Raw genomic sequence first — 22634 nt, 5'->3', positions numbered from 1 at the left:
GTCCCACCCCTCAATTTGTTTCATCCTCTGTCTCTTTCCCCTCCATTAAGTTCAGGATAGCAGGTAACAAGCAAGGCAAGGCCAAGATTGGGGTAAGAGCACATCTTCTGGTTCTTATCCTCCCTACTAAGCCAGTGACAAAACCAGCTTCGCTTAATCAAACACATGTCATGTGCCAGGGCCTATGCCGGGAGCTCCATATAGATACCTTGCCTTCTTTCTCACTACTAGCCTGTAAAGTAGTTACCATATTATCAGCATTTTGATGAGGAGGAAATGAAAAGAACAAAAAAGTTAAATTAACTATCATACGGCTAGTGAATAAATCCTAGAGCCAAGATTTAAATCCTAGCAATCTGACTTTATAGCTCACACACTTAAACACTGTTTTGTACTTTCAAGACTTTATGTACTGGGATCCCTGGGTGGCGCAGCGGTTTGGTGCCTGCCTTTGGCCCAGGGTGCGATCCTGGAGACCCGGGATCGAGTCCCACATCGGGCTCCCGGTGCATGGAGCCTGCTTCTCCCTCTGCCTGTGTCTCTGCCTCTCTCTCTCTCTCTGTGACTATCATAAATAAATAAAAATTAAAAAAAAGACTTTATGTACTTTTTTAAGGCATGGCACACACAAAATGTGGTGATGCTTGAATAGCCCATGGGGTAAACTAAAAGGGATTTGGACTTAGTGGAAAAACAAAACAAAACATTCTTTTGCTTTATATACTACCACTACTAACAACAACAACAACAACAACAATAAAACAAGATAATAGAAAAGTTATCAATATTGCATTGTATAAATCTTCCAAATAAAATGTTTTTAGAGTTTTTGGGAAAAATGTTGTACTTGCTTCTAAAGCTATAGCTTTTGAAATAATGACATACAACTCCTGGTGAAGGGTTTAAATGATCTTTTCTTGACCATCACAGTCAACAAGAGACTTTGCTTGTGCATGTGGATGCTAGCAAATGACAGGGCAACAGTCATTGCTTTTTCTTTGATTGAGAAGCGGTCTTTTCTTCCCACTGAACAGAATTTAGGAAATCTAATCTCTAAATTGTCCTTCAAATGTGTGAGCATTCTTTAAGCCCTCATGGCTATTACTCTCCTTTTCACTGAAAACTGTAATATTCTTTGATAATCTGAATAGTTTTCAAATGCAATCAAAATTTCCCATATTATATATTTCAAAATAATATCAAGGCATTTCCTTAGGAAAACACAGATAGAGCTCTACTGGTCTTACCATGTTCTTCTGAAGAGTTAAGTAATAAAATCACCAGTGAGCCATGTCAATCTCTTTTTTAATGCTGAATTATTATCTTTAAATTGATGACAGACTTTGTCTTTAGGAAGGTCTACTACCAGATCATGTTAGTAATACTGATGATGATGATGATGATGATGATAAAAATAGCAATCATACATTCATTCCATTGATATTAGTAGACAATACAAACATTAGAGTATATTAAATCAAAACAAAACAGAAAGCCCTGACTATTTTACAGTGTGTCACAAACTGAAAAAACATCGCTGATGACAAACTAGCTTGGACTATATAGTCACAATCACACCAACAAAAAGACCCAGTCAGGAAGTCAGGGGAGCTGCCTCTCCAAGGATCTCTCTAGCTGCCATGCTTGCCAACATCTTAGATAGAAAATAATTGTTATAGGATACAAGAAGTTTATAGAAGGAACAATTACTTTCATATATAATATTAACTACTATAGAGTTTTGAATGGTTGTAGAAAACATGTAGAAAGGGTTTTGTTTATGATTTTATTTATTTATTCATGAGAGACACACAGAGAGAGGCAGAGACATAGGCAGAAGTAGAAGTAGAAGCTCCCCACAGGGAGCCCAATGTGGGACTCAATCCCAGGACCCCGGGATCACGTCCTGAGCCCAAGGCAGATGCTCAAACGTGGAGCCATCCATGCATCCCTAGAAAATTTTATCACCACAAAAAATATATGTCTGTTGTGACATACTCCTGGCTGTCACACATGGACTGAAAAGCATCATGATGTTCTCTCAGGCATCCATGTCTCTCTGTTTCTTCTTGCCCTCCAAAAGAGCATGGGGTCCATGGGTAGGGAGTTGGTAAGGTGCCTAGGGAAGCAGTGAAGAATACGGTATTTCTGCTGTAGTGTGAGGGTGTTTGGTCCAGGAAGTTTAATGGCACAGAGGCACTGGCTTTGGAAAATGATCCCAACCTATCCTCTAGAGCAAGAATAATGGAGACACAGTGGAGAACTGGAGGGCTTTAATGCATGGGTAGACTGGAATGGTCTTGGAAGAAAAGGCTCCTAAGAGATTTGGGATAAAATTAAAAAGGGCTTGGAAGAACTGGGTGGCTACATCTTCCAAGAAAGTTGGGCATGAAGGTTCACATCTGGCTTGAGCATGTAGCTTTGGATGCGAGTGTTGAGAGAGGGTGGCAGGAAATTTCTGAGGGAACTCAGCTGATGGTGAAGAATGCCAAACTGGGGAAAATCTGGAGCTAGGGATGGGAAATATCCAGTATGGAAAACCCTGAGAGATGGGAAGAAAGATGAGGAAATGCTAAGGTAAGTCTGCAATAAGCTGGAGGTTGAAGGCTGGGTCTTCAGGAGCCTATTCCAGGAGGGGAAACTGAGGGTCAGACTAGAAGAGCCAGGAAGGAGCTGGTCACCATCAGAGCAGGACGTGAGGGCAGGAAAAACCTGGGATCACATGAGATCAGGCAGCAGGAGATTAGACCATGTACCCTAGAAGACAACCACTGTTTGGGCAAGGCTCAAGGCTCAACCACAGTTTGAAGTGCCACCCTAGGGAGTTACCTTGCTCTACCCTTTTTCATCTTAAAAGGGCTATACACTGGTTCCCCAAGTGAATAAGGGAATTCTCTGGACACAGGTGTAGGTCATCCTTTCCAGGGGAGGACGTTCAAGGAGGTAGGGAGAGATTCATCAGGAACAAAGGGGTCAGGGAGGGAGGATACAGGGGATTCTATTGGAGCCCACTGCAGCTCTGGATAGGCATAAATGACTTAGGTATGGCTTTAACCCTTCCATTCTCTCCCACCTTCTCTCTATTCATTTTCCAAACTTCTCACCCACCTTCTTCCCCATCCACTCAGTTCTCTACCCCAACCATCAGGCTATAGGATATATTTTCTGACTACCCAGTTACTTTTATGGGGATGAGTTTGTGTGAATGTGTATCTGTATATACAGACATTCTTATAAATTTTCAACCCTCCTCATCTGTGTTTTTTTGCACTTACCTCTATTCTAGCAACTATCACATTGCACTGTGGTTCTTTAAAGATCCATACCCTCTCTGAACTGTGTGCCTTTAAGATCAGTGTCTTTGTCTTACTCATCTTGGTGTTCCCTGAGCCAGTATTAGTCTTGAATGTTTTTGATTGAATATTAGAAAATTCTGCATGCTCCTGGAACTCTAGCATAAGCTTATGCCTCTAATGATCAAGAGAGAGAATACCACAAAATGGGAAAAGGTTAATCTTCTTAAGAATGAATCATAGGATCACCAACTTTCAGGATGATAAATGTTATGCAATATCACCACCACCACCACCATCACCATTCACATTCCCATCACCCTCACTTTAAGGCTAAAATACCAGTGTCTTTCCCAGGTAGCTGATAAGATGTAGTAAGGCACAGCATGGCCATGCTCGTGTGTCTCATGTCTATCTTGACCAGTTTGGATTCAAGTTTTGGAACAGAATCAAGCATAAGCTTGATTGATTCTAAATCATCCTCTCAAGGGATCGGAATAAAGTTAATGAAAACTGAAAAAGAGGGAAAGAAAAATGAGGATTTACCAAAAGAGGGACTCCTGCTAAGAAGTTCAAGTACTTTCATGATGTCATTTTTTATTGAGGTTACTTTACCTGTTAAGGTAGATTTTCTTCTCAATTTAGTGGTCATTTATAATAAGCTGTGCTCTCTCTAGAGGGTCACTCTAGAGGCACACTTACAACTAATAGTGAGTCTGAATGGAAGAACTTTTTCCTTGGGTGTAGAATCAAATATTCTATTTTTTTCTCTCTCTCTCAGTTCCCTCACTTTCTCCATCCTGTTTATCAATTTCTAAAAACTCATGAAAATGTGGTAAAGGGTTCTTCTTTAGCTCAATTGAATACCAGCTAATTTAAACTCCTTGGGGGAAATTGTAAGGGTTTAAATAGTACTAAGTAATTTTCTATCTAAATAATATCTACTAGATAATTACCCAGTCAGGATTAATTGGCTCCCCACTCTCTCTACATTATTTAAAAAGAGAAATGTCTTCAGTGCACATCTTGAAAAGGTCTCTCTCTCTTTTTTTATCTTTTTTTCCCTCCCAGATTATAAGGCTTTTGAGGAGGCAGCTGAACACTTCCAACCTTACATCAAATTTTTTGCTACCTTTGACAAAGGGGTAAGTACCCATGAAATCCCAATTTGAATACTTTTGTAGGCACAAAGAATTAAAATTTGAACTTTCTAGTACCTTTTTTAAATTTTAGAAACGTTTGCCATCCTCCATCCACTAACACTTTCTCCAGAAGTGTTGGAAATACTGCAGTAAGTCACTTTTGATTGGGAGATGACTGCAAAGATGATTATTAGTTCAGATGAACTAAGGGTATTTCTGAAAACAGACAATGAAAAGTGGTGAACCACTCTTAACTGCCTTGAACACTAAGAATGGGCAGTGCATGAGCAGAGTGTGCCAGGACACTGGTTACTGCTTCCTTGTCTTTAGAGCTATTCTCTCCCTCCCCAGGGTTCCATACCTCCCCTTCTACTGGGTTAGGATGGGGGATGGAATGAGGAGGACCACTGGTCATCTGAAGCCTGAAGTGCTTCCATAGTTGCCTATATCTTCAAGAAATGTCATTAATGTACTCTTCTACAGTTCAATTTTTCTTTCTTTCTGGATGTGGCACGTGCTATTGTAAGCCAAAGATCATGATATAGGAGGGACCTTTAATCAGTGCGTAATTTATTTGGAGTCTACTCTAGGTAGAGTACTCCACTCTAATTCGAGTTCTGACAAAAATGGCGCTATTTATTGAGTGCTTTCTGTGTGTTGGGTACAACTTGATATATTGTGTAGATATGACCTCTAATCCTTTCAACGACTTTGAGAGGCAAGAAGCCCCATGTCCCATATGACAAAACAGATTTAGAAAGATTAAGTAATATCCAAGGTCTCCAGTGAGTTAATGGTAGTGCTGAGATCTCAGTCTATGCCCCACAACAACCATGCCCCTTCCTTCGTACCACACACTTAAGTAGAAGACTCTGTATCTGCCCTTGAGATTCAGGGCACATTGACAGACACCCACACTCATATAGGAGACATACATAACATGAAAAAACTGCATACTTCACACACATGTAAAACAACCAACACACATATAATACACACAACAAACAGAGCACACATACATAACACACAACACACAAACACAACACTCATAAGCACACAACAAACAGGACACATACAACACCCATGAACATAACATTTACCTGCTCACATACACTCACACTCAAACCCACACCCACACTTGTATAACATTCAGTACACACATTCACACATCCACACTTACACACATATGACTCTATCATGCACACACACATACACACTCACACCCCAACTAAAAACCTTCAATCACCATATTTACTAGAACAAATAAATCTAGGACAGACTAAATCCCAATCACATTCAAGTATAAGTTCCTTAGAAGGTGACCTACTGATGAGTACGGCAGTTGGAGAGCGGGGCTCATGGCCTTTATAGTACGGGGAGTTCAAGCTTTCTGTGAAAAACAAAAGGAAGCCTGTGGTGCTGGAGCAGGGAAGGGGTATTACAAAAAGAGATTATATTCAATCTTGGTAATATGTAAATTGAACCACTTCTATGGATATGGTCCTGGCCTAAAAATTCTGTGTTGAAAATAATACAGAAGAAAGTCTAGAATCTGAGTAATGTAATCAAGTAATCTAAACTTGAAGAAAAATTACCTGAATTAAGGCTGGTTTAGAGTCAAGGGAGATCTTTTTAAATTTTTTAAAAGATTTTATTTTTATTTATTCATGAGAGACACACAGAGAGAGGCAGAGACAAAGGCAGAGGGAGAAGCAGGCTCCCTGTGGGGAACCCAGTGTGGGACTTGATCCCAGAACCCTGGGATCATACCCTGAGCCAAAGGAAGACGCTCAACCACTGAGCCATCCATGCGTCCCCTGAGTCAAGAGAGATCTGGAGCAAAAATACCAAAAGCAATAAGAACGATCACTTGTTAAGTACTTTTTACATGCTAGGCTTTGTGCTGAGAGCTTTACATAGCTCTTTCAATCATCTCAATGTGCCTGGAAAGAACAGATTAGTCTTCTCAATCTACAGAGAATGAAACCAAGGCACCGAGAGATTAGATGATTTGCCCATGGTCACATGGTGAGTTGAGTAGTGAAGCTTGATATAATCACAGGTCAGTCAGTGCTCTATACCACTGTACCCCAGAGAAAGAAACAATACATGTGAAGCGCTTAGCTGGCATCTGGCACGTGGTAAGCATTCAGTAAATGTTAGCTAGTCCTGTTGTGCATAGAAAGCAGCCATATCAGCCCAGAAGAGTGGAGTTTGGAAGACAATTTTAGTAGAGAAGGGGAGGTACAGGGCAGCCTAAACTGAAAACATCACTGATGTTCAGTTATGATAGGCCAGCAGTGACTGAGGTGGTTCCTGGGGATAAGAACTCCTCTGAGAGAACAGAACCAGGCAGGCAGGCTTGGCCAAGCAACAAAGCCTCAATTCTTAGAAGGGTGGCCCAATGCTGAGTTCAGAGTAGCAACTGTTTTCAGACGTGCCTCCCAGCCCAGCCATATGGCTTCATGTCTGTGGCCCATGAAGTAGGTGAGGTCAGGCTATAATTAAAAACTCAGAAGCCTCTTCACTCAAGACTCTGTAAGACATTGAGTCATAAGTGCCCCCATTCATGTAGCCTTGTGGGATTTTATAACTTAACGGGAGAGAGGCACACTCTCTACTTCTACATGGAACACGGAAAGAAGAGCAGTCACGGTCAGAGGACCCAGAGACATTTGGGACTTGAAAGTTGCACCGGTCAGTTGTGGGGAGGAAGGGAGGGAGGGAGACAAAGCCCAAGAAAGCCTTAGTGGTGTCCAGCAGGGGGCGCTGGTGCAGAAGAGGATGCAGGAAGAACCTTTTGTTGGGGAAAAGGTTCCCTTTTCTTAGGGAAGCCCAGAGGGACAAGGGGGAGGGGAAGTGCTTTGTAGAGATGTGAAGTCAGGAGAGGCCAGGGCCAAGAAGGCACTAACACGGTCCCAAAGATGAAAAGCCAACTGGCAGACAGTGGAGATAACAAGAGGATTTGGTCACTGTTGAGGTAACGGAGAGAAAGCAAAGAGAAGACTCAAAAATAACAAGATTGCAAGACAGCAAAGATTGTGAAGCTCCTGAAAACATTAGAGAATTAAGGAGAAGAAGCTACTGAGGAACAAACCAATAAAAATGTTATATTCTATATATGAGTTAGAGAGCCATTAAGGCGCTGAGATGTCAGGGCTGCTGATGTAGATTTGGGAGTTAGTAGTTTCCAATCATTGTCCATATTGGTATCCCCCAAAGAGCTTTTAAAATCATGGATTCCTAGGCCCCACATCTAGAAATTTGTATCTTTTTTTTATGTTGTGACCAGGCCCAGGAACATGCATTTCCAGGGAGCTCCCTGGGGAGTTTTACCTGGCCTGTACATTTGGGACCAGCAATGATCTTTGCATCCAGATCCTAATAAATCAATTCACAACATCTCTGAATCAAATGGATCCAGAGAGTCAGAAGGCTAAGGATGATGTGCTTACTGACCAAGATACAACTGAAAAAAATGAAAGAAAGGGCTTCTCTGAGATACAGGCCAAGGGCACTCAGTGGTAGTGGTGAGAATAGAATGAATAGGCCTCTGGAGAATTTTTTGCAGGGTCCCCAGGACTTAAACTTTAGAATATCACAATCCAACTTTACATTTGTGGTCTGAACATCGCAGACCCAGACACTGGCATTCAAGGACCCTCCTTCCCCTACACACACATACACACACACTTTGAAAGTTGAGAATGAAAAGAAATCACAATTCCAGTTGATACTTTATTTTATTTCATTTTTTTGAGATTTTATTTATTTACCCATGAGAGACAGAGAGAGAAAGAAGGAGGCAAAGACAGAGGAAGAAGTAGGCTCCCCATGGAGCAGGGAGCCCAACACGAGACTCAATCCCGGGACCCCAGGATCATGACCTGAGCCAAAGGCAGACACTCAACTGACTGAGCACCCCACCACCCCCCGCCCCAGGCACCCATTAAGTTGGTAGTTTAGAACATTCCACTGCCTAGATTTGAATTCAGGCTCTATCCCCTCCACATGTGATCTTGATAAGTTGCATACACTGATTGGGTCTCTGGTTCGTTATGTGTAAAATAAGTATTAATAATGGCTCTTACCTCAGCAATCCAAGAGAGGATTCATAAAGTACTGAAAGCATTTGGTGCTAGCGCCTGACACAGAGTGAACACCCTGTGTTCTTGCTACTATTACTGTTTTCCTTCATCTGGTCACTCCCCATTTCATTTAAGCACTGTTTGCTGGTTCCTAAAGTATGTAGTACGTAAAGTCAGAAACCCAGAATCCAGTGGCATTTAAAGCCACTATGAAAAATAAATAAATAAATAAAAAATAAAGCCACTATGAAAAAAAATGAAAAAAAAAAAATAAAGCCACTATGAGGGCCCCAGTCTTGTGAAGAACAGCGTGGAAACCCAGACACTGGTTGTGTAGTTCCTAGTTCCTTCCCACACTCCCCACCGAATCATCCACACCACCCCCATCCCTAGAAGAGGGAGGAAAGTAAGAAAAAACCCACACTTCCCTTAAAACCAAATCAACATGACCATAAATCTCTTTTGATGGACTATAGGTCTTAACATGGCCTGTTTCCTTTAGCTCTGAAGAGGCTTCTGGAGTTTCTTTCCCTGACATACTGTAAGAAATGTCTTTTGGAATATAGTGACCTGGAATTAATAGCAATTGATGACAAAAGCCATAGGGACACCAGTGTTTGCTCAGAATGGCCTTCCTTGTATAACGGCTTATGTAATACCCAGTTCCTCCCCGTCCCCAATTAGTCACAGCCGCCCTGGGCCTCTGCACCGTTGGTTACCACCACAGGGCGTCAGCTCTTAGGCAATTCTTCAGTTTCAAGGGAACCACTGTTCATCCCTGTGCTTTCTTGGACTACAGCTCAAACTAGAAAAGAATGAGAATGGCATTTGGTTTTCTACAAAGCATTGCACATTCCAGGCCTCTCAAATCATTTCACGAAAAGAGATTTGAGCTCAGCAGTTCTGCAGGCAAACACAGCAACCATTCTGCCCCAACAGCAGACTATGTGGCCACTTTAATCAAGAGAGCAGATGTCTTCCAGACTACAGGCTGGCTCTCCCTGAGCTTTGTATCTGGTGTAGGGTGAGTAGTAACTCATCCTGGCTGGCTGGGTACTCTCCCAGTTGTAGCACTAAGGACTTGAATCCTGGGACACTGCTTCCCTCTGGACAAACCAGGGTGGTTGGTCACCTTCTGGCTGGTAACAAAGCGGGCAGTTCCTAAAGTCTGAGAAACCATCAGACAAGCCCCAGTACTGAGATATAACCCCAGAGCCAGTGCTTCAGCCTAAATCACAAGTAGGGGTTAGGAGCTGATCGAGGACAGATTAATGGGTTGACCTCTGATTTTGAGTACTTGTCAGCTTTAAATGGTTTCTGTCAATTGCCTGTGTTAAAATTGGTTCAGCTAAATCCACACATCCCAGAACACTGAGCTTGCTCTGTTGACATTTGCTTCTTCCTCCAGCCCTGGCAAATACAGTGGATTGATGATGATTGTACAAGTAGATTTCACACTTTTCATTCCCACTGCTCCCTGTTTCTGCTTAGACCCCATTTGCCAGATAGGGTCTTTCCTTTCTGTCTGTCCTTCTTTGATTGGTCCAGTGAGGGTTTCAGCAATGAGTTTCTACCACTTCAACATTTATGTTAAAACTGCATGTATATGCTCATACCTTTGCCAGAAAACACACACACTCCTTATAGATGGGCAACCCACTGCTATTCTAGACTAGCATTCAAGGAAACTCTTGTCGTATTTCTCATTGTTACAGGTTGCAAAGAAATTGTCCTTGAAGATGAATGAGGTTGACTTCTATGAGCCATTTATGGATGAGCCCATTGCCATCCCTGACAAACCTTACACAGAAGAGGAGCTTGTGGAGTTTGTGAAGGAACACCAAAGGTGCCCCAGATGGCATGCAGGGGAGGGTGGTGGTGGTGGGGTATGGTGTCTGGAAGATGAAGAAGAACTTCTCAGTCCTAACATTTTTAAGCCTCTCAGGAGCAACAAGTTGGAGCTACTACCCCAGCAGAACTGAAATCAGTAGTATGGCTTTGTTGGTCATTGATCAGTTGGGCAGAGATATTGCTACCTTTTCTGAATATGGGGTTCTGTCTGCCAACAGGGTTAGACCACCTCCCCACAATCAGCAGATCCCCTCCAAGTCGAAGTAAGTTACAAGTCAAATTCTGCAATAATAACAAGAGAGATTTAGTGACAGCCTCTTATATGCCAAATACAATGCTAGGTGCTTACAGAAGCTATTTTATCTAATATTTAACATTAAAGAGTATTATTATTACCCCAGTTTTACGGATCAAGGAATTGGGCTCAAGAGTAGTTACATAACTTTGCCATGGATGAGCATTTTATACATGGAAGTTCTGGGGGAGGAATATTTGATACCACTTAGAGTAGCTGTAGCATGGACCAGCAAACTTTTCCTGTAGAGGGCCAGAGAATAAATATTTCAGGTTCTGCGGGCCAGATGGTTTCTATCGCAATACAAAACTCTGCTATTGTAGTGTGAGAGCAGCTGTGGACCATATGTAAACAAATGGGTGTGGCTGTATCGCAATAAAAGTTTATTTATAAATACAGGAGGCCCTGGCTGGATTTGGCCCACCGGCTATGGTTGGTTGACCCCTGCTTTTGAGGGAGGGACAATATTGAAACATTGAACATGGTGGTGGGTTCACCACCTCACCACACCACCCACCCTCTCCAGCATGTGGTCACATGTGCCTGTGGAACCCGGAACAAGCACAATGATTCTATTACCCAGTTGTCCTGGACCCAACAGGGAGGCAGCATTTGGAGGAGCAAATCTCAATGAGTCTGACATAGCTTTGCCAACATTCAGAAGGAGAGAAAACCATGAGCAAAATATAGTTTTACCTGTTCATCCACACATCTCTCAAAAGCTTTGGATTGATGCCCCTACGATACAACAATGCATTTCTGGTCCAGGAAAACCAAGACTTCTGTTTTTGCTCCCAGGTGTCCTCATTCTGGGTCTGCTCTGGGCTCTCAAGAGTGGCCCCAGTCTATGAGGAAGGAAATGGCTTCTTGCCCTGGGAATACACTGTGACCCTGCACCCTCTGACCCATTGTTTCTAATAGACTTCATTTATTTATTTATTTATTTATTTATTTATTTATTTATTTATTTATTTATATCTTTAAGTAGGCTCTGCACTCAGCATGGAGCCCAATGCTGGGCTTGAACTCACAACCATGAGATCAAGACCTGAGCTGAAATCAAGAGTCGCATGCCTAACTGACTGAGCCACCCAGGTGCCACTGTAATTAGGCTTTATAATCCTTGGATCAAATGGGTCTGTGCAAAGGCTGGGAGCTTCAGACCCAGCTCCCCATGTGGTGCATCAGGATAAAACAGCTCCATCTCCTTAGGGGAGATTTCTAGAGTTTTTCATGTCCTTGCAAATGAACCAGCATTGCATTTTACATTTCACTGTGCTGAAGCTGCGGTGTCTGCTGTGGTAATCCCTACTCAAGGAAGCTCGTCTTTGTTTTGTTTTTTTCAGACCCACCCTACGTCGCCTACGCCCAGAAGACATGTTTGAAACATGGGTAAGAAAGTGGCAAACTCTTTCTGCCTTGTAGACACCAGTATATTGCCCAAGAGGAATACCCCTTTGAGTCCTCGAACTTCAACCACATTTTATTTTGCCAGAGTGGATGTCTGGATGGCGGAATATTTGAAACATGGATAACATCACACTCATTTAAAGCCCAGTTCTCCATGAATCTAATTTAAGCCTCTTTGGTACTACCCATGAGGCAAAACTGCTCCATCTCTGAGTTTATTTCCCACGATGACTACTGGCTTCTGTTCACTGGCCACCAGAAACCCAGGGTAACATAATGAAAGGAGTCATATAGACTTGGGTTCAAATCTGGAATCTGCTACCTGGTAGCTCTAAGTCTTACATTGTCATGTTATCTTTCTAACTTTAGTTAGTTTCTGCTTCTCAAATCAGGGCGTTTTGTAAGGATGAGAGGTTGCAAAGAGCCCAGAACCTGGTAAGTGTCTGTCTGGCTGATCAATCTTAGTGGTTTTCATAAATATCAACAACTCAAGGTGCTGGAAGGCACTGAGTCAGATTGCGCTCAGGTCTAAGTCATAGACAATGTGTCAGCAGGTCAAATAGTGTAGAGAGAGGGTCACAGACATACAACCTCCCACCCCACCTCAGCTTTTATACAAAACTCCATAACCAGTGATAACCAAAGCCTGTGGAGCATTTTTTCAAAGCAGTCCATGTATCCTTTTAACCTGGATGTTTCAACAGTTCTAAAAAGTGTTGTAGAACAAGTATTATTTAACTTCATGTTACATGGGGAAACTGGTGATCATACAGATTAAGTTAATTACTACAGGCCAGCTAACTAATAAGCATTAGATCTTGGGATTTAAATTTGCATCATTTGGAGCCAAATCTTGTGTTCCCTTCAATATAATTCCCTAGAGTAAGCCATATCCCCGTAAGGCAACATTTTGTCAAGGGCTGGGATGGGGGAGGGGGCTGGAGAATTAACATGGAAGCATATATTTATTTATGCTTTGATTCCGAGTCTAAAATGACATATGAACAGAATCATGGAGTAACTTGACACTTGATGTCTTATTACTGGTAACCTATTTGTACCTTTGAAGGCAGAACAAACATTTCAAAAGACACTGAAGAGCAAGTAATCCAGTCTGGAGGAGTGGACTATTTAAGAACAACCCAGCACAATGGCAACATACTTTCCTAACATTTGAACTTTCCAAAAATTTATCCTTTAAAAGGCTTTGTTACTAGATTTAAAAATAACAAGAGTGTAACAGTGCTTTAAAAATAATATTCCTCTTAGTTTTAAAATTTTTTAAGATTTTATTTATTTAGTTGGGAGAGAGAAAAAGAGAGCACACATGCACACAAGTGAGGTGGGGGATGAGTAAGGAGCACAAGGAGAAGCAGACTCTCCATAGAGCAGGGAGCCCGACTTGGGGCTCAATCCCAGGATCCTGGGATCAAGACCTGAGCCAAAGGCAGACACGTAACCAATTGAGCCATCCAGGCGCCCCTCAATAATATTCCTTTTAAAAGATATTTTTGACTTTTACTCAAAATAATTCCAGACTTACAAAAAATAATGTAAAGAATTCCATGATCTCTTTACCAGATTCCCTAAATGTTAACATTTTACCTCCTTTGCTTGATCACACAGTTCTTAACAGATAATAGGTATAAACATTCTCCCTACTGTCCACCACCCCTCCCCGCCGGACTATTTGAGAGCAAGTAGCAGACACAACTCCCCTAACCCCTACATACTTCAGATATTTTCTAAAAACAAGGAATGTCTCTCATAACCATAGTATACTCATCAGGAAATCAGTAAAACTCGATTTCATCTATGGACCTTATTCAAATTGACCAGTGTCCCACTAATGTCCTTTATATTACACACACACAAAATTTTTTTTCCTGGCCCAGGATCTGATCTTGGCCATGAACACCATCATGGAATCCCCATATGATTTCTCCAGAAGCTGTAATCAGACCTAACCAGTCCCAAGTCTTCAACTAAGGAAGGAAGACAGGATCATCTTCCCATCCTTACAAAGGAGAAGCCGGAATCATTTGGTCAGAGGGATCTCTGGGGAGTCACTTCCCATGTGCCTTCCCCATCCACCTTTGCCACCTAGGAAAGCATTGCTCTGAAAAGCAGCATCTCCATGGGTCCTTGGCCACAGCAAATCAAACCGTAGAAGCTGGGGAGAGTGACCAGTTAATGAATTTGGAAGTCTTGATCTTCAACACCCACTTCCCCAGACATTGCAAAATATTTAAATCAGATAGGAAAACTAAGTTGAGTGAAAGCAAGTATTGACTTTTGTCTTTCTCCAGTTGTGCAGGTTCTTAAAGCAGCGACCCATAAAAAACGCATTCTTAATTATTACTAAAGAAATTGGTGATGCAATACTTGCCTTGTGTAAATCGAATAGCTATTTATTTATTTATTTAGAATACTCAAAGAATAAATAAAAAATCTTTTTTTAAAAAAAACAAAAAATAACAAAAAAAGAGAGAGTATTCAAAGAATGTCAAAATGGGGCAGGGTGGTCACCCAGACTGAGTGCTGACCGGTCCTCCCCCTTTGACACCTTACCTTCCAACCAGCTTTCTAGCCTGGCAAGTGGTCAGGGTCCTGGCCAAAAGCCCACAGGGATGGGAGTCAGCAGTGCTTTAGGGAATAACCCTCTCTCTGTGGCAGTAACAAAGTAGTGCTTCCAAAAGGGGGCCAGAAACCTCCAGATAAGCCCCTGGGATGCTCCATCACACCAGGGAGTCCGTAGTTTTAAGCGCATGTTTTTTTCTTTACTTCGCTTCATTCAACAAGAGAACAAGTATCAACAGACTCTGGAAGGAAACAGAACAAAACAAGAACAGTGGTAATATATCTGGTTGGTGGGTAACTGATGTGTGGTTTCCTTTTGGTATCTCTAATATTTTCTCTTTTTTTTCAACTAGTGTGTAAGATTTTTATCACCGTATGCTTTTTTTTTTTTTAAGTCAGTGAGCATTTAATTACCTATTACATTGTGCTAAGCACAGGGGTTATAAAAATGAACATCGCTGTTGTGTCCTTAGGAGTTCAGGGTTGAGTAGATGAAACAGTCTCAAAACATATAATGCCACTCCAGTATAGCTCATACTATGACAGATGGACATACAAAGTGAAAGAGAATTCAGAGTAGGGTATTCAGCAAAGTAATTCCTAAGTCTTCAGCTCTTTGGGGGAATCTGGGGCTCAGTCAGCTTACCTTATCAGCATCCATTTTATTTTATTGTTTTGATTTATTTTATTTTATTTTATTTTATTTTATTTTATTTTATTTTATTTTAGAGAAAGAGCAGGAGCAGGGTGGGGTGGTGAGAAGAGCAGAGGAAGAGGGAGAAGCAGACTGCCTGCTGGGCAGGGAACCTGATGCAGGGCTCCATCCCAGGACCCCAAGATCATGACCTGAGCAGAAGGCAGACGCTTAACCGACTGAGCCACCCAGGCCTTCTCATCAGCCTCTTTTAACTTAAGAGTCATTAATCTGAGTTTGAAACATCTGCAAACCCTATAGGGGACAATAGATTCATTCTGTTGCTATTGGTGATGTCAAGGAGGAAAACTGTTTCTCCTACCCTCTTAGGTTCAGTTCTGAAGGGCCGAAAATTAAACTGACAAAATACAGATTGGCGTGGGCAAGAGACAGATTTAATGACCTATTTATTATGCAAGGGCGTTTACAAGGAAATGTGAAGGGGCTTATCCACCATCTTAACTGGAAATGGGAGAGGCAAGGGGTCACTTCTGGGAGAACAAGTGACTTGTTAGGAGGTTGTGGAGAAAGGGAACTTATGGAAAGACAAATGTCTTTTTGGGAAAGAGAAATGGGCTTTTGGCGAATAGGTGGGAGATTTTGCTAGTTCTGTGATAATATCTGTCTGAGAAGAGAAATCAGAGCGGCTCTTGGGGATGGGGTTTATGACAACCAAGTTCTTCTGGGAGGCTCTGTTTTTAGGTAGATAAGGCATTCAGGGATTCATATGCTTTTGGCTCAAAACAATTTTTATGCCACAGTGGCTTATTCTGGACCCTTTCAGTGAGAGAAAAATCACGCAAGGCCAGATAGAACTGGCTTGAATCCCAGTTATGTCACGCACTAGTTCTGTAGCATTTAGATAAGTCCCTTCGATTCTTTAAGCACTAATTAGGAATAAGACTTTTGTCTGAGATTTAGAAATAACGTACTTACAAAGTACTGATACAAAGAACGGCAGGGGGCAGATGCTATGGTGGCTATTTTAATCATCAGTGTTATTCGAAGGCATAATCCTTTCCCTCAGAGTGCTTGCCATCTGGTTGAGAAGGGACGATTTCTGCTATTAGAAAGATAGTTTCCAAAGCAATGTGGTTCAAAGGTCAAACGGGTGACCTGAAGCAAAGGTTCAAGAGAAAGCCCCTGAGTGGTGTCAGTCCAGTGCCTGGTGAGCTAGGCTCTTCCTCACTCATGCACATTGGATTCTCACTGACTAACCCTGATTCGTGCACTTGCCCATGGATTCTTGCCTTGTGAGTTTATTACTGAAAATACCTGGCACCCAGCATGCACCTGCTTCCTTATAAGTGTTCAGCACAGGTTTATGAGCTGACTCTGAGCCTTGATTATAGCCCTCCATTCAGGCACCATCTTAGGCCTGTGGAGTGACAGCCATATGATGAGCAGCCTCTTAGCAAACAAATATGGATTCTTAATTCCAAAACCAATTTCCCGATGCATTCTAGAAGGGCACACAGAAGTGAAGCCTGCTGCACAGAGTTAACACTGCTCACTTCCCGCTGATGGCAGGAGACAGAGAAGAAGGGAAGTCTAATGAGAACTGATCAGGATATTCTGTTGGGTGATCATAGCAAATGTAAAACAGTGAAACCTCAGACTCCCCTTCTGGTTGCTGTCGGATCTGTGTAATAAACCTGCACACGCATGCACACGCGCACACACGTACCTATCTGTAAAATTCAATTCCCCAGAGCGTCTCACCAAGCCCATGCTCACTCTCTTGTTTTTAATAATAATATTTCCCATTTAATCTGTCTTAGAATTTTTGGAGGTTTTGTCCATTCCAAACTCAAAGGGAAAAATTAGCATTTAGATAGGATTGCACCAGCATTAAAATCAATTGAAATGGAAACGGGGATCATAGGAGGGTTGAGATGCCCGGAGTTTTTTCCACAGGATGATTCTGATATGACATCCAGGGTGCCCAGTGACTCCCTTTTCCGGGGTTAGCAATAATCAGTATTCACTCCAGTTCATCACTGGTGCCTCATTTTTACACATCCTCCTCTCCATGTTTTTTGAGGAATCACATTTTTCCTACAGAGTCTCCGCCGAAGCTCCTGCTCTTCCTTTTGCAGGATGCATTGATGCAAAGGGGACACAGGTGCATGGTCCCTTCTGTCCAGGATGTAGAAACATGGAATACCCTTGCTTGCCCAGTGACCCTGTTACTGCCATCCCTTCACCTCTAGATCCATTCTTTGCATAGCCTCCCACATCTCAGAAATGCGTTAGAGGCCTTCCGCCAGCCTTGGCCCCAAGCAGGAGCCGCCCCCACCTCCACCCCAGGAAGGTGCCCCTTGCTGACTACACAGTTCCCCAGTAGGGGGCGTGCTCACGAAGACACCCTATGCTCCTATGCTCCTATATGATTCTTGCATGAACAGGACAGACCTACGGCCTAATTTACCTCAGTCTACCTGCTGCCAACTTGGGGACAGCTTCAGGATCTGTCAGCGGCATTCAGACTGTCCCGTAATCGCTGGTTGCTGGTGGTGAATTCTTGAAACGCAGACCAACAGTTGCATTTACTGAGCTGTGCTTCTGGGCTTGCTGCCTTCGGGCTCCTGATGAGCCAGACTCATGTTTTTCCTCTTTTGCCTTTTACTGCTGCCCTCCTGGATCCTGCAGCCCACAGGAGTGAGGCCCATTCAGTGCTCATGTCTTGTGTGTAGTGGGTGTTTGCCCGTCTCGCAAACCCATGCATTGGACAGCACACATTCCTCCCAGTTGCTCAGAGTGTTTCCTTCCTCCCCGTGTGTCCCTCTGTCCCCCTGGCCCCGGGTGTCCACTGCCCCTCCACCGCCTCCCCACTGCCCACTTCCATCCCAGCCTCTGTGTCTGTCCCTGACTTGCCCCCTTGTCTCTCCACTCAGGAGCGTAACCTCTGATTCCTTTCTCCTCCAGGAAGATGATTTGAACGGCATCCACATTGTGGCCTTTGCAGAGAGGAGTGACCCAGGTAGGAAACCCTCCCCATCTGCCCCCTTACACCTTAAGCGGGATCTGACTTCTCACCTTTGGCAGCCCTCATTCCTTGCTCTTCCCTCACTTCCGGTCTACAAGGCCACTGCAAGATATTGGGCACCCCCTGGTGGTCGTTGGTTGGCCACGAATCCTTTGTCAGTGTGCATTCAGCTAAGAGGAGAGATGTGGGTGGAGCTGAACCTCATTCTATTCTGCGTAGCTCTCCAAAGTATGAAGAAGCGCTGAATACTGGGGAGAATATAAAGACATCCTAGCTTTCCAGGGTGTGTGTGTGTGTGTGTGTGTGTGTGTGTGTGTGTGTGTGTGTGTGAGAGAGAGAGACAGAGAGAGAGAGAGAGAGAGAACTTGTGTATTATTTACCAGGATTATGATCTAGCCTATATAAATAACAATCCTACATTAAAATTACAACAAATGTATGCTTTGGTTTGTAAAATATGGTCTGTGCTTGGAAAACTTAATAGATAATATTCGTTCAAGCAGTGAGAACTGGACAAAACCAGCAGTTGATTTCTCAAGTGCAAAATGACCCTGCAAATGGATGCGTGACTTTGTTTTATTTTGGAACCTGGACGACTTTTTCCTGGCCTCACTCTTTTTAACATCGGCAGAGAGGGAAGGGCAGGAAAAATCAATATTGCTGGCAATAAAATGCTAAGTCCCTTTGGCAATGCTCTGTGAGATGAGGGGGCCCCAGGGGGATCGTGTAAGTGGGCATTCCGGAGCGCGTAAGGGGAGTCTGGGCATAATCCGCACTGCAAACAGAGAAGGCAAGGCACTTCATTTAGGATGGCTCAGCAGCAAGGCCTTGGGCCGTGAGGTGCCCAGGCGGGGGTCCTGGGACCTGACAGTGTGGAGAGCCACAAGCACCAAAGCCACCAGGGGCTGATTATGACAGGACCTCCAGAAACCTGTGATTTCATGGAGCTCGGAAGCAAGTGTTAAGGCACCATCAGGCTTAGGAACTGCCACCCCAGGCATAGGAACTGCCACCCCAGGCAATGTAGAACGGTGGCGCTTGCCTGGGACCTCTGTACACCCTTAGGGACAGCCAAGGGAGCTCCAAGAAGTTGAGCAAACTTCCCAAGAGGGCACAAGGAGTTAATGGGAGGTCACGAAGGAGCCATGGGTTGTCTTGGTCATCAATACATACCTGGTCCTTGCATAGCACCCTGACACAGAGTAGGTGCTCAATAAATGGCTCTTGGGAGGTGAGCAGATAGGAAGATGACTGACGAACACTGATTCTCAACACCAGTTTTTTTGTTGTCGTTACCACATTATCAGCCTCTGTGATTCTTACAGATGGAAACCTAAATGCTCTTATCACACCATTTCTAAACTTGTGAGATAATCCACACATGACAGTATTTGCCTTTTTAAAATGTGCGATTCAGTGGTAATTTCAGTATAGTCACACGGTTTTGCACTATCTAATTCCAGATCATTTTCAACACCTTTTTCAAAAGGAAATCCCATGCCTGTTGGCAGTCACCCCTACTTCCCCTCCCCCAGCCCCTGGCAACCACTAATCAACTTTCTGTCTCAACGGATTTGATGACTGTGGACACTTCATGGAAATGGAATTATGTAATCTGTGGCCTTTTGTGCCTGGCCCCTTTCAGTCAGCATAGTACATTCGAGGCTCATCCATTATGTAGTGTGTATCTGTGATTCATTCCTTTTTAGGGCCAAACAATGTTCTGTTGTATCAAAACCAAATTTACACTCCAAATTATCTGAGGGTGTTTCCTCCTCCTTTGTTTTTGTTAAAGTCTTTGAATGCTCACTGGCATCTCAGTTTTCCCACTGTGGACTTGGAGGGTTGGCAAAACTCTTCAAGGATAGCTAGTCTTTGTCTGAAAACGAAATGCCAGCGTGGTTCTAGCAGTTTCTGGCCACCCCTCTGCCCCTGCAGGGGAAAACAGCGAAGGAAGCCAATTGCCCAGGTTTTACAAGCCATAATCAAACAGAGTTGGATCCCTGGTGTTGTGTGAACAGAGATGAAACTGCCATCAGCGGCAGCCTGCTGGCATGACTCCAGGGGGCTTCCTCCCCCCCACCCCCCACCCCCATCCAGGATTGTGGGGAAGCCTGTCTGGCTCTGTGGAACAATGGAACAAATTGGCCTCCAAGAAGTTGCAGGAACCTGTCTGACCGAGATTGTGGCTGTAATGAATCAAGCTCCTGAAACTACTTCCACCTCCTCCCTGCACAAATATCTCTGGGCCTGAAGCTGTTCTTTTCCCCAGAGGAGGCCAAGCCAGGGCTTGTTACTGGGAAGCTGGAAGAAATGCCCTGAAAGGGAGGGGTGGGGGGGGGGATCAGGGCGTTTGCTTCAAGGGAGGGCCTGGCCCACTTGGGGCTGGGAAAGAAAGACTTTTCTGTGCAAGTCCCAACTCTGCGGCTAGTCGGTTGTGACCTCCAGGTCACTGAAGTGTAACCCGGGGCAGAGGGGCCTGGCCGAGGGATCAGGAGCTTCATTCCTGCCCAGACGGCAGTTCCTTGTGTACCTTTGCTCCTGCTAACAAGCTGTGCAAGGCTGATGGCCCCAGCCAGACCCCTACTGGCTTGGCCAAAGAAAGAAGGACATACATCTGGGACATCCATGCAGCTCTCCTTAGAGAGCTAAGACTTGAGGGCCAGTGGGACGTGGAGATGATCTCACTGGGTCCCATTCTGTGTAAGTGCATGATCATGACCATCCCAGCCTAGATGAGAAGAGTGAGTCTTCTGAATCACTTGCTGTGATTCGAATTCCAGCGGGCTTTCCTGACCTCTGCCTGGGTCCTGATTATGATGAAGTTGGTGATGATCACTTGTATGCTTATGTGACGGAACCCCACGTGGGCACTGCTTGTTTTCTTCTCATTTTACAAACGAGGAGGGTGAGGCCAAGACAGGGTGACCTGCTAGGGGAAAGCAGAGCAGGAATGGAGCTAAGGGCTGACTGGCTTCCTTCAGGGGGCCAGGCTTTGCTGATGACCATGGGCCCCATCCAGTTATGACCCCTGGGGACCTCCAGTGATCATTCAGCCTGCCTCCTTCCTCTCTGTGCTCTTCACCACTCCCTCCACCTCTACCATGTGGAAGACCTGGAGAAGATCAGAGAAGATCAGTGGCCAGCTGGAGATCATGCAGCTAGAGGCACAGCGGACATGCGAGCTTTGATTTCCTGGCGGCTTTTCTGGGCACAGTGCAGCTGAGCTTGCTACCTGCCTGGCTGCCCTGCAGAGGCTGGCCTGAGCATGCGCTCTGCTGCTGCACAATGGGTGTGTGTGTGTGTGTGTGTGTGTGTGCGGTGTGCAGGGCAAGCAGAAGGCGGGAAGTGAGAAGAGAGCAGCCATCTGGACGCTTGAGAGCCAGTTAAGGAAGAGAAGTCAGCCATCCCCCTGCTGTCCACTGATGTCCCCAATTGGGGATAGGACTGACTATCCCAGGGACCGGGGTCCCCCTAGGGCTCCTCTCCAAGTCGTTCTGCCACTGCCAGACTGCAGATCTGCTCTCCAGGCCCTGGAAGGACAAGTCCTGTGCTCTGCTCCTGCCCCAGGCCCTGCGCACTGCTCCGTCTTCCTCCTCCAGAGCCTCCTGAGCTCAGGATGGCCCCGGAGCCACTGCTTGACAGGTTTGCAAATGAACACCTCTCCTCTGCCGCCCCCCGATGTGTCTGCGTCAGGCTGACATCTTCTTTATAACACCTGCTGAAAGGTTCGCAGAGTGGCATTTCTACATGAGTGCACGCTGGATGGATATCCTCCAAGGGCCCAGGGAATATTAGCACTAACAGGCTGGAAATGCAAGGACAGGCTGCCGTGCACACGCGTGGATTGGCCGTGGAATGAGTGTCTCCAAGCCCCGTTCCAATTGGATTGCAACCGCCTGGGGGTTCTTGTAAAATGTTTTTGAGATCAGTTGTCTCAAATGGGAGGGCTGACTGCTTCTTTGAGCTTCCCAGATGTAAATCTGGTTTATCAAACTTAACATTTTTTTGTTCTTGCTAAGTGTGAACCATGCATGTAATCTTCACAACAGCCCTGTGCACTAGGTATCGTCCGTATGTTCTTCCCCGATACACAGATGAGGAAACAAAGGTATGGAGACATTAAACAATGTCGCCAGGTCACATAGCTCATAAGTGGCAGAACTGGGATTCAAACCCAGGCTCTCAGCCCCTAGGCCGCGCTCTGAGATACACCCGTCTGTGCCAGACAGAGCCCTGGCTCCTAACAGGGCTGTGACTGGCCTGGAACTGGTCCCCCAGGGCTTGGTGCA

At 44.3% G+C, this 22634-nt stretch overlaps 1 protein-coding gene across 1 annotated transcript in view; it reads left to right on the top strand.

The window, feature by feature from the left end:
• The window catches only part of CASQ2 (calsequestrin 2), a 65374-nt gene that overhangs the window by 32128 nt on the left and 10612 nt on the right, over positions 1-22634 (top strand). The window contains 4 exon segments of the mRNA NM_001313816.1: positions 4365-4438; positions 10239-10369; positions 12016-12061; positions 18282-18336. Of these exon segments, the coding sequence (NP_001300745.1) occupies positions 4365-4438; positions 10239-10369; positions 12016-12061; positions 18282-18336 (306 nt within the window).

The sequence above is a fragment of the Canis lupus genome, chromosome 17 (genome assembly GCF_011100685.1).
Source record: "Canis lupus familiaris isolate Mischka breed German Shepherd chromosome 17, alternate assembly UU_Cfam_GSD_1.0, whole genome shotgun sequence".
In the NCBI taxonomy this organism is placed as follows: Eukaryota; Metazoa; Chordata; class Mammalia; order Carnivora; family Canidae; genus Canis; species Canis lupus.
The sequence above is the reverse complement of the archived record's forward strand: the minus strand, read 5'-3'. Positions and strand labels throughout refer to the sequence as shown.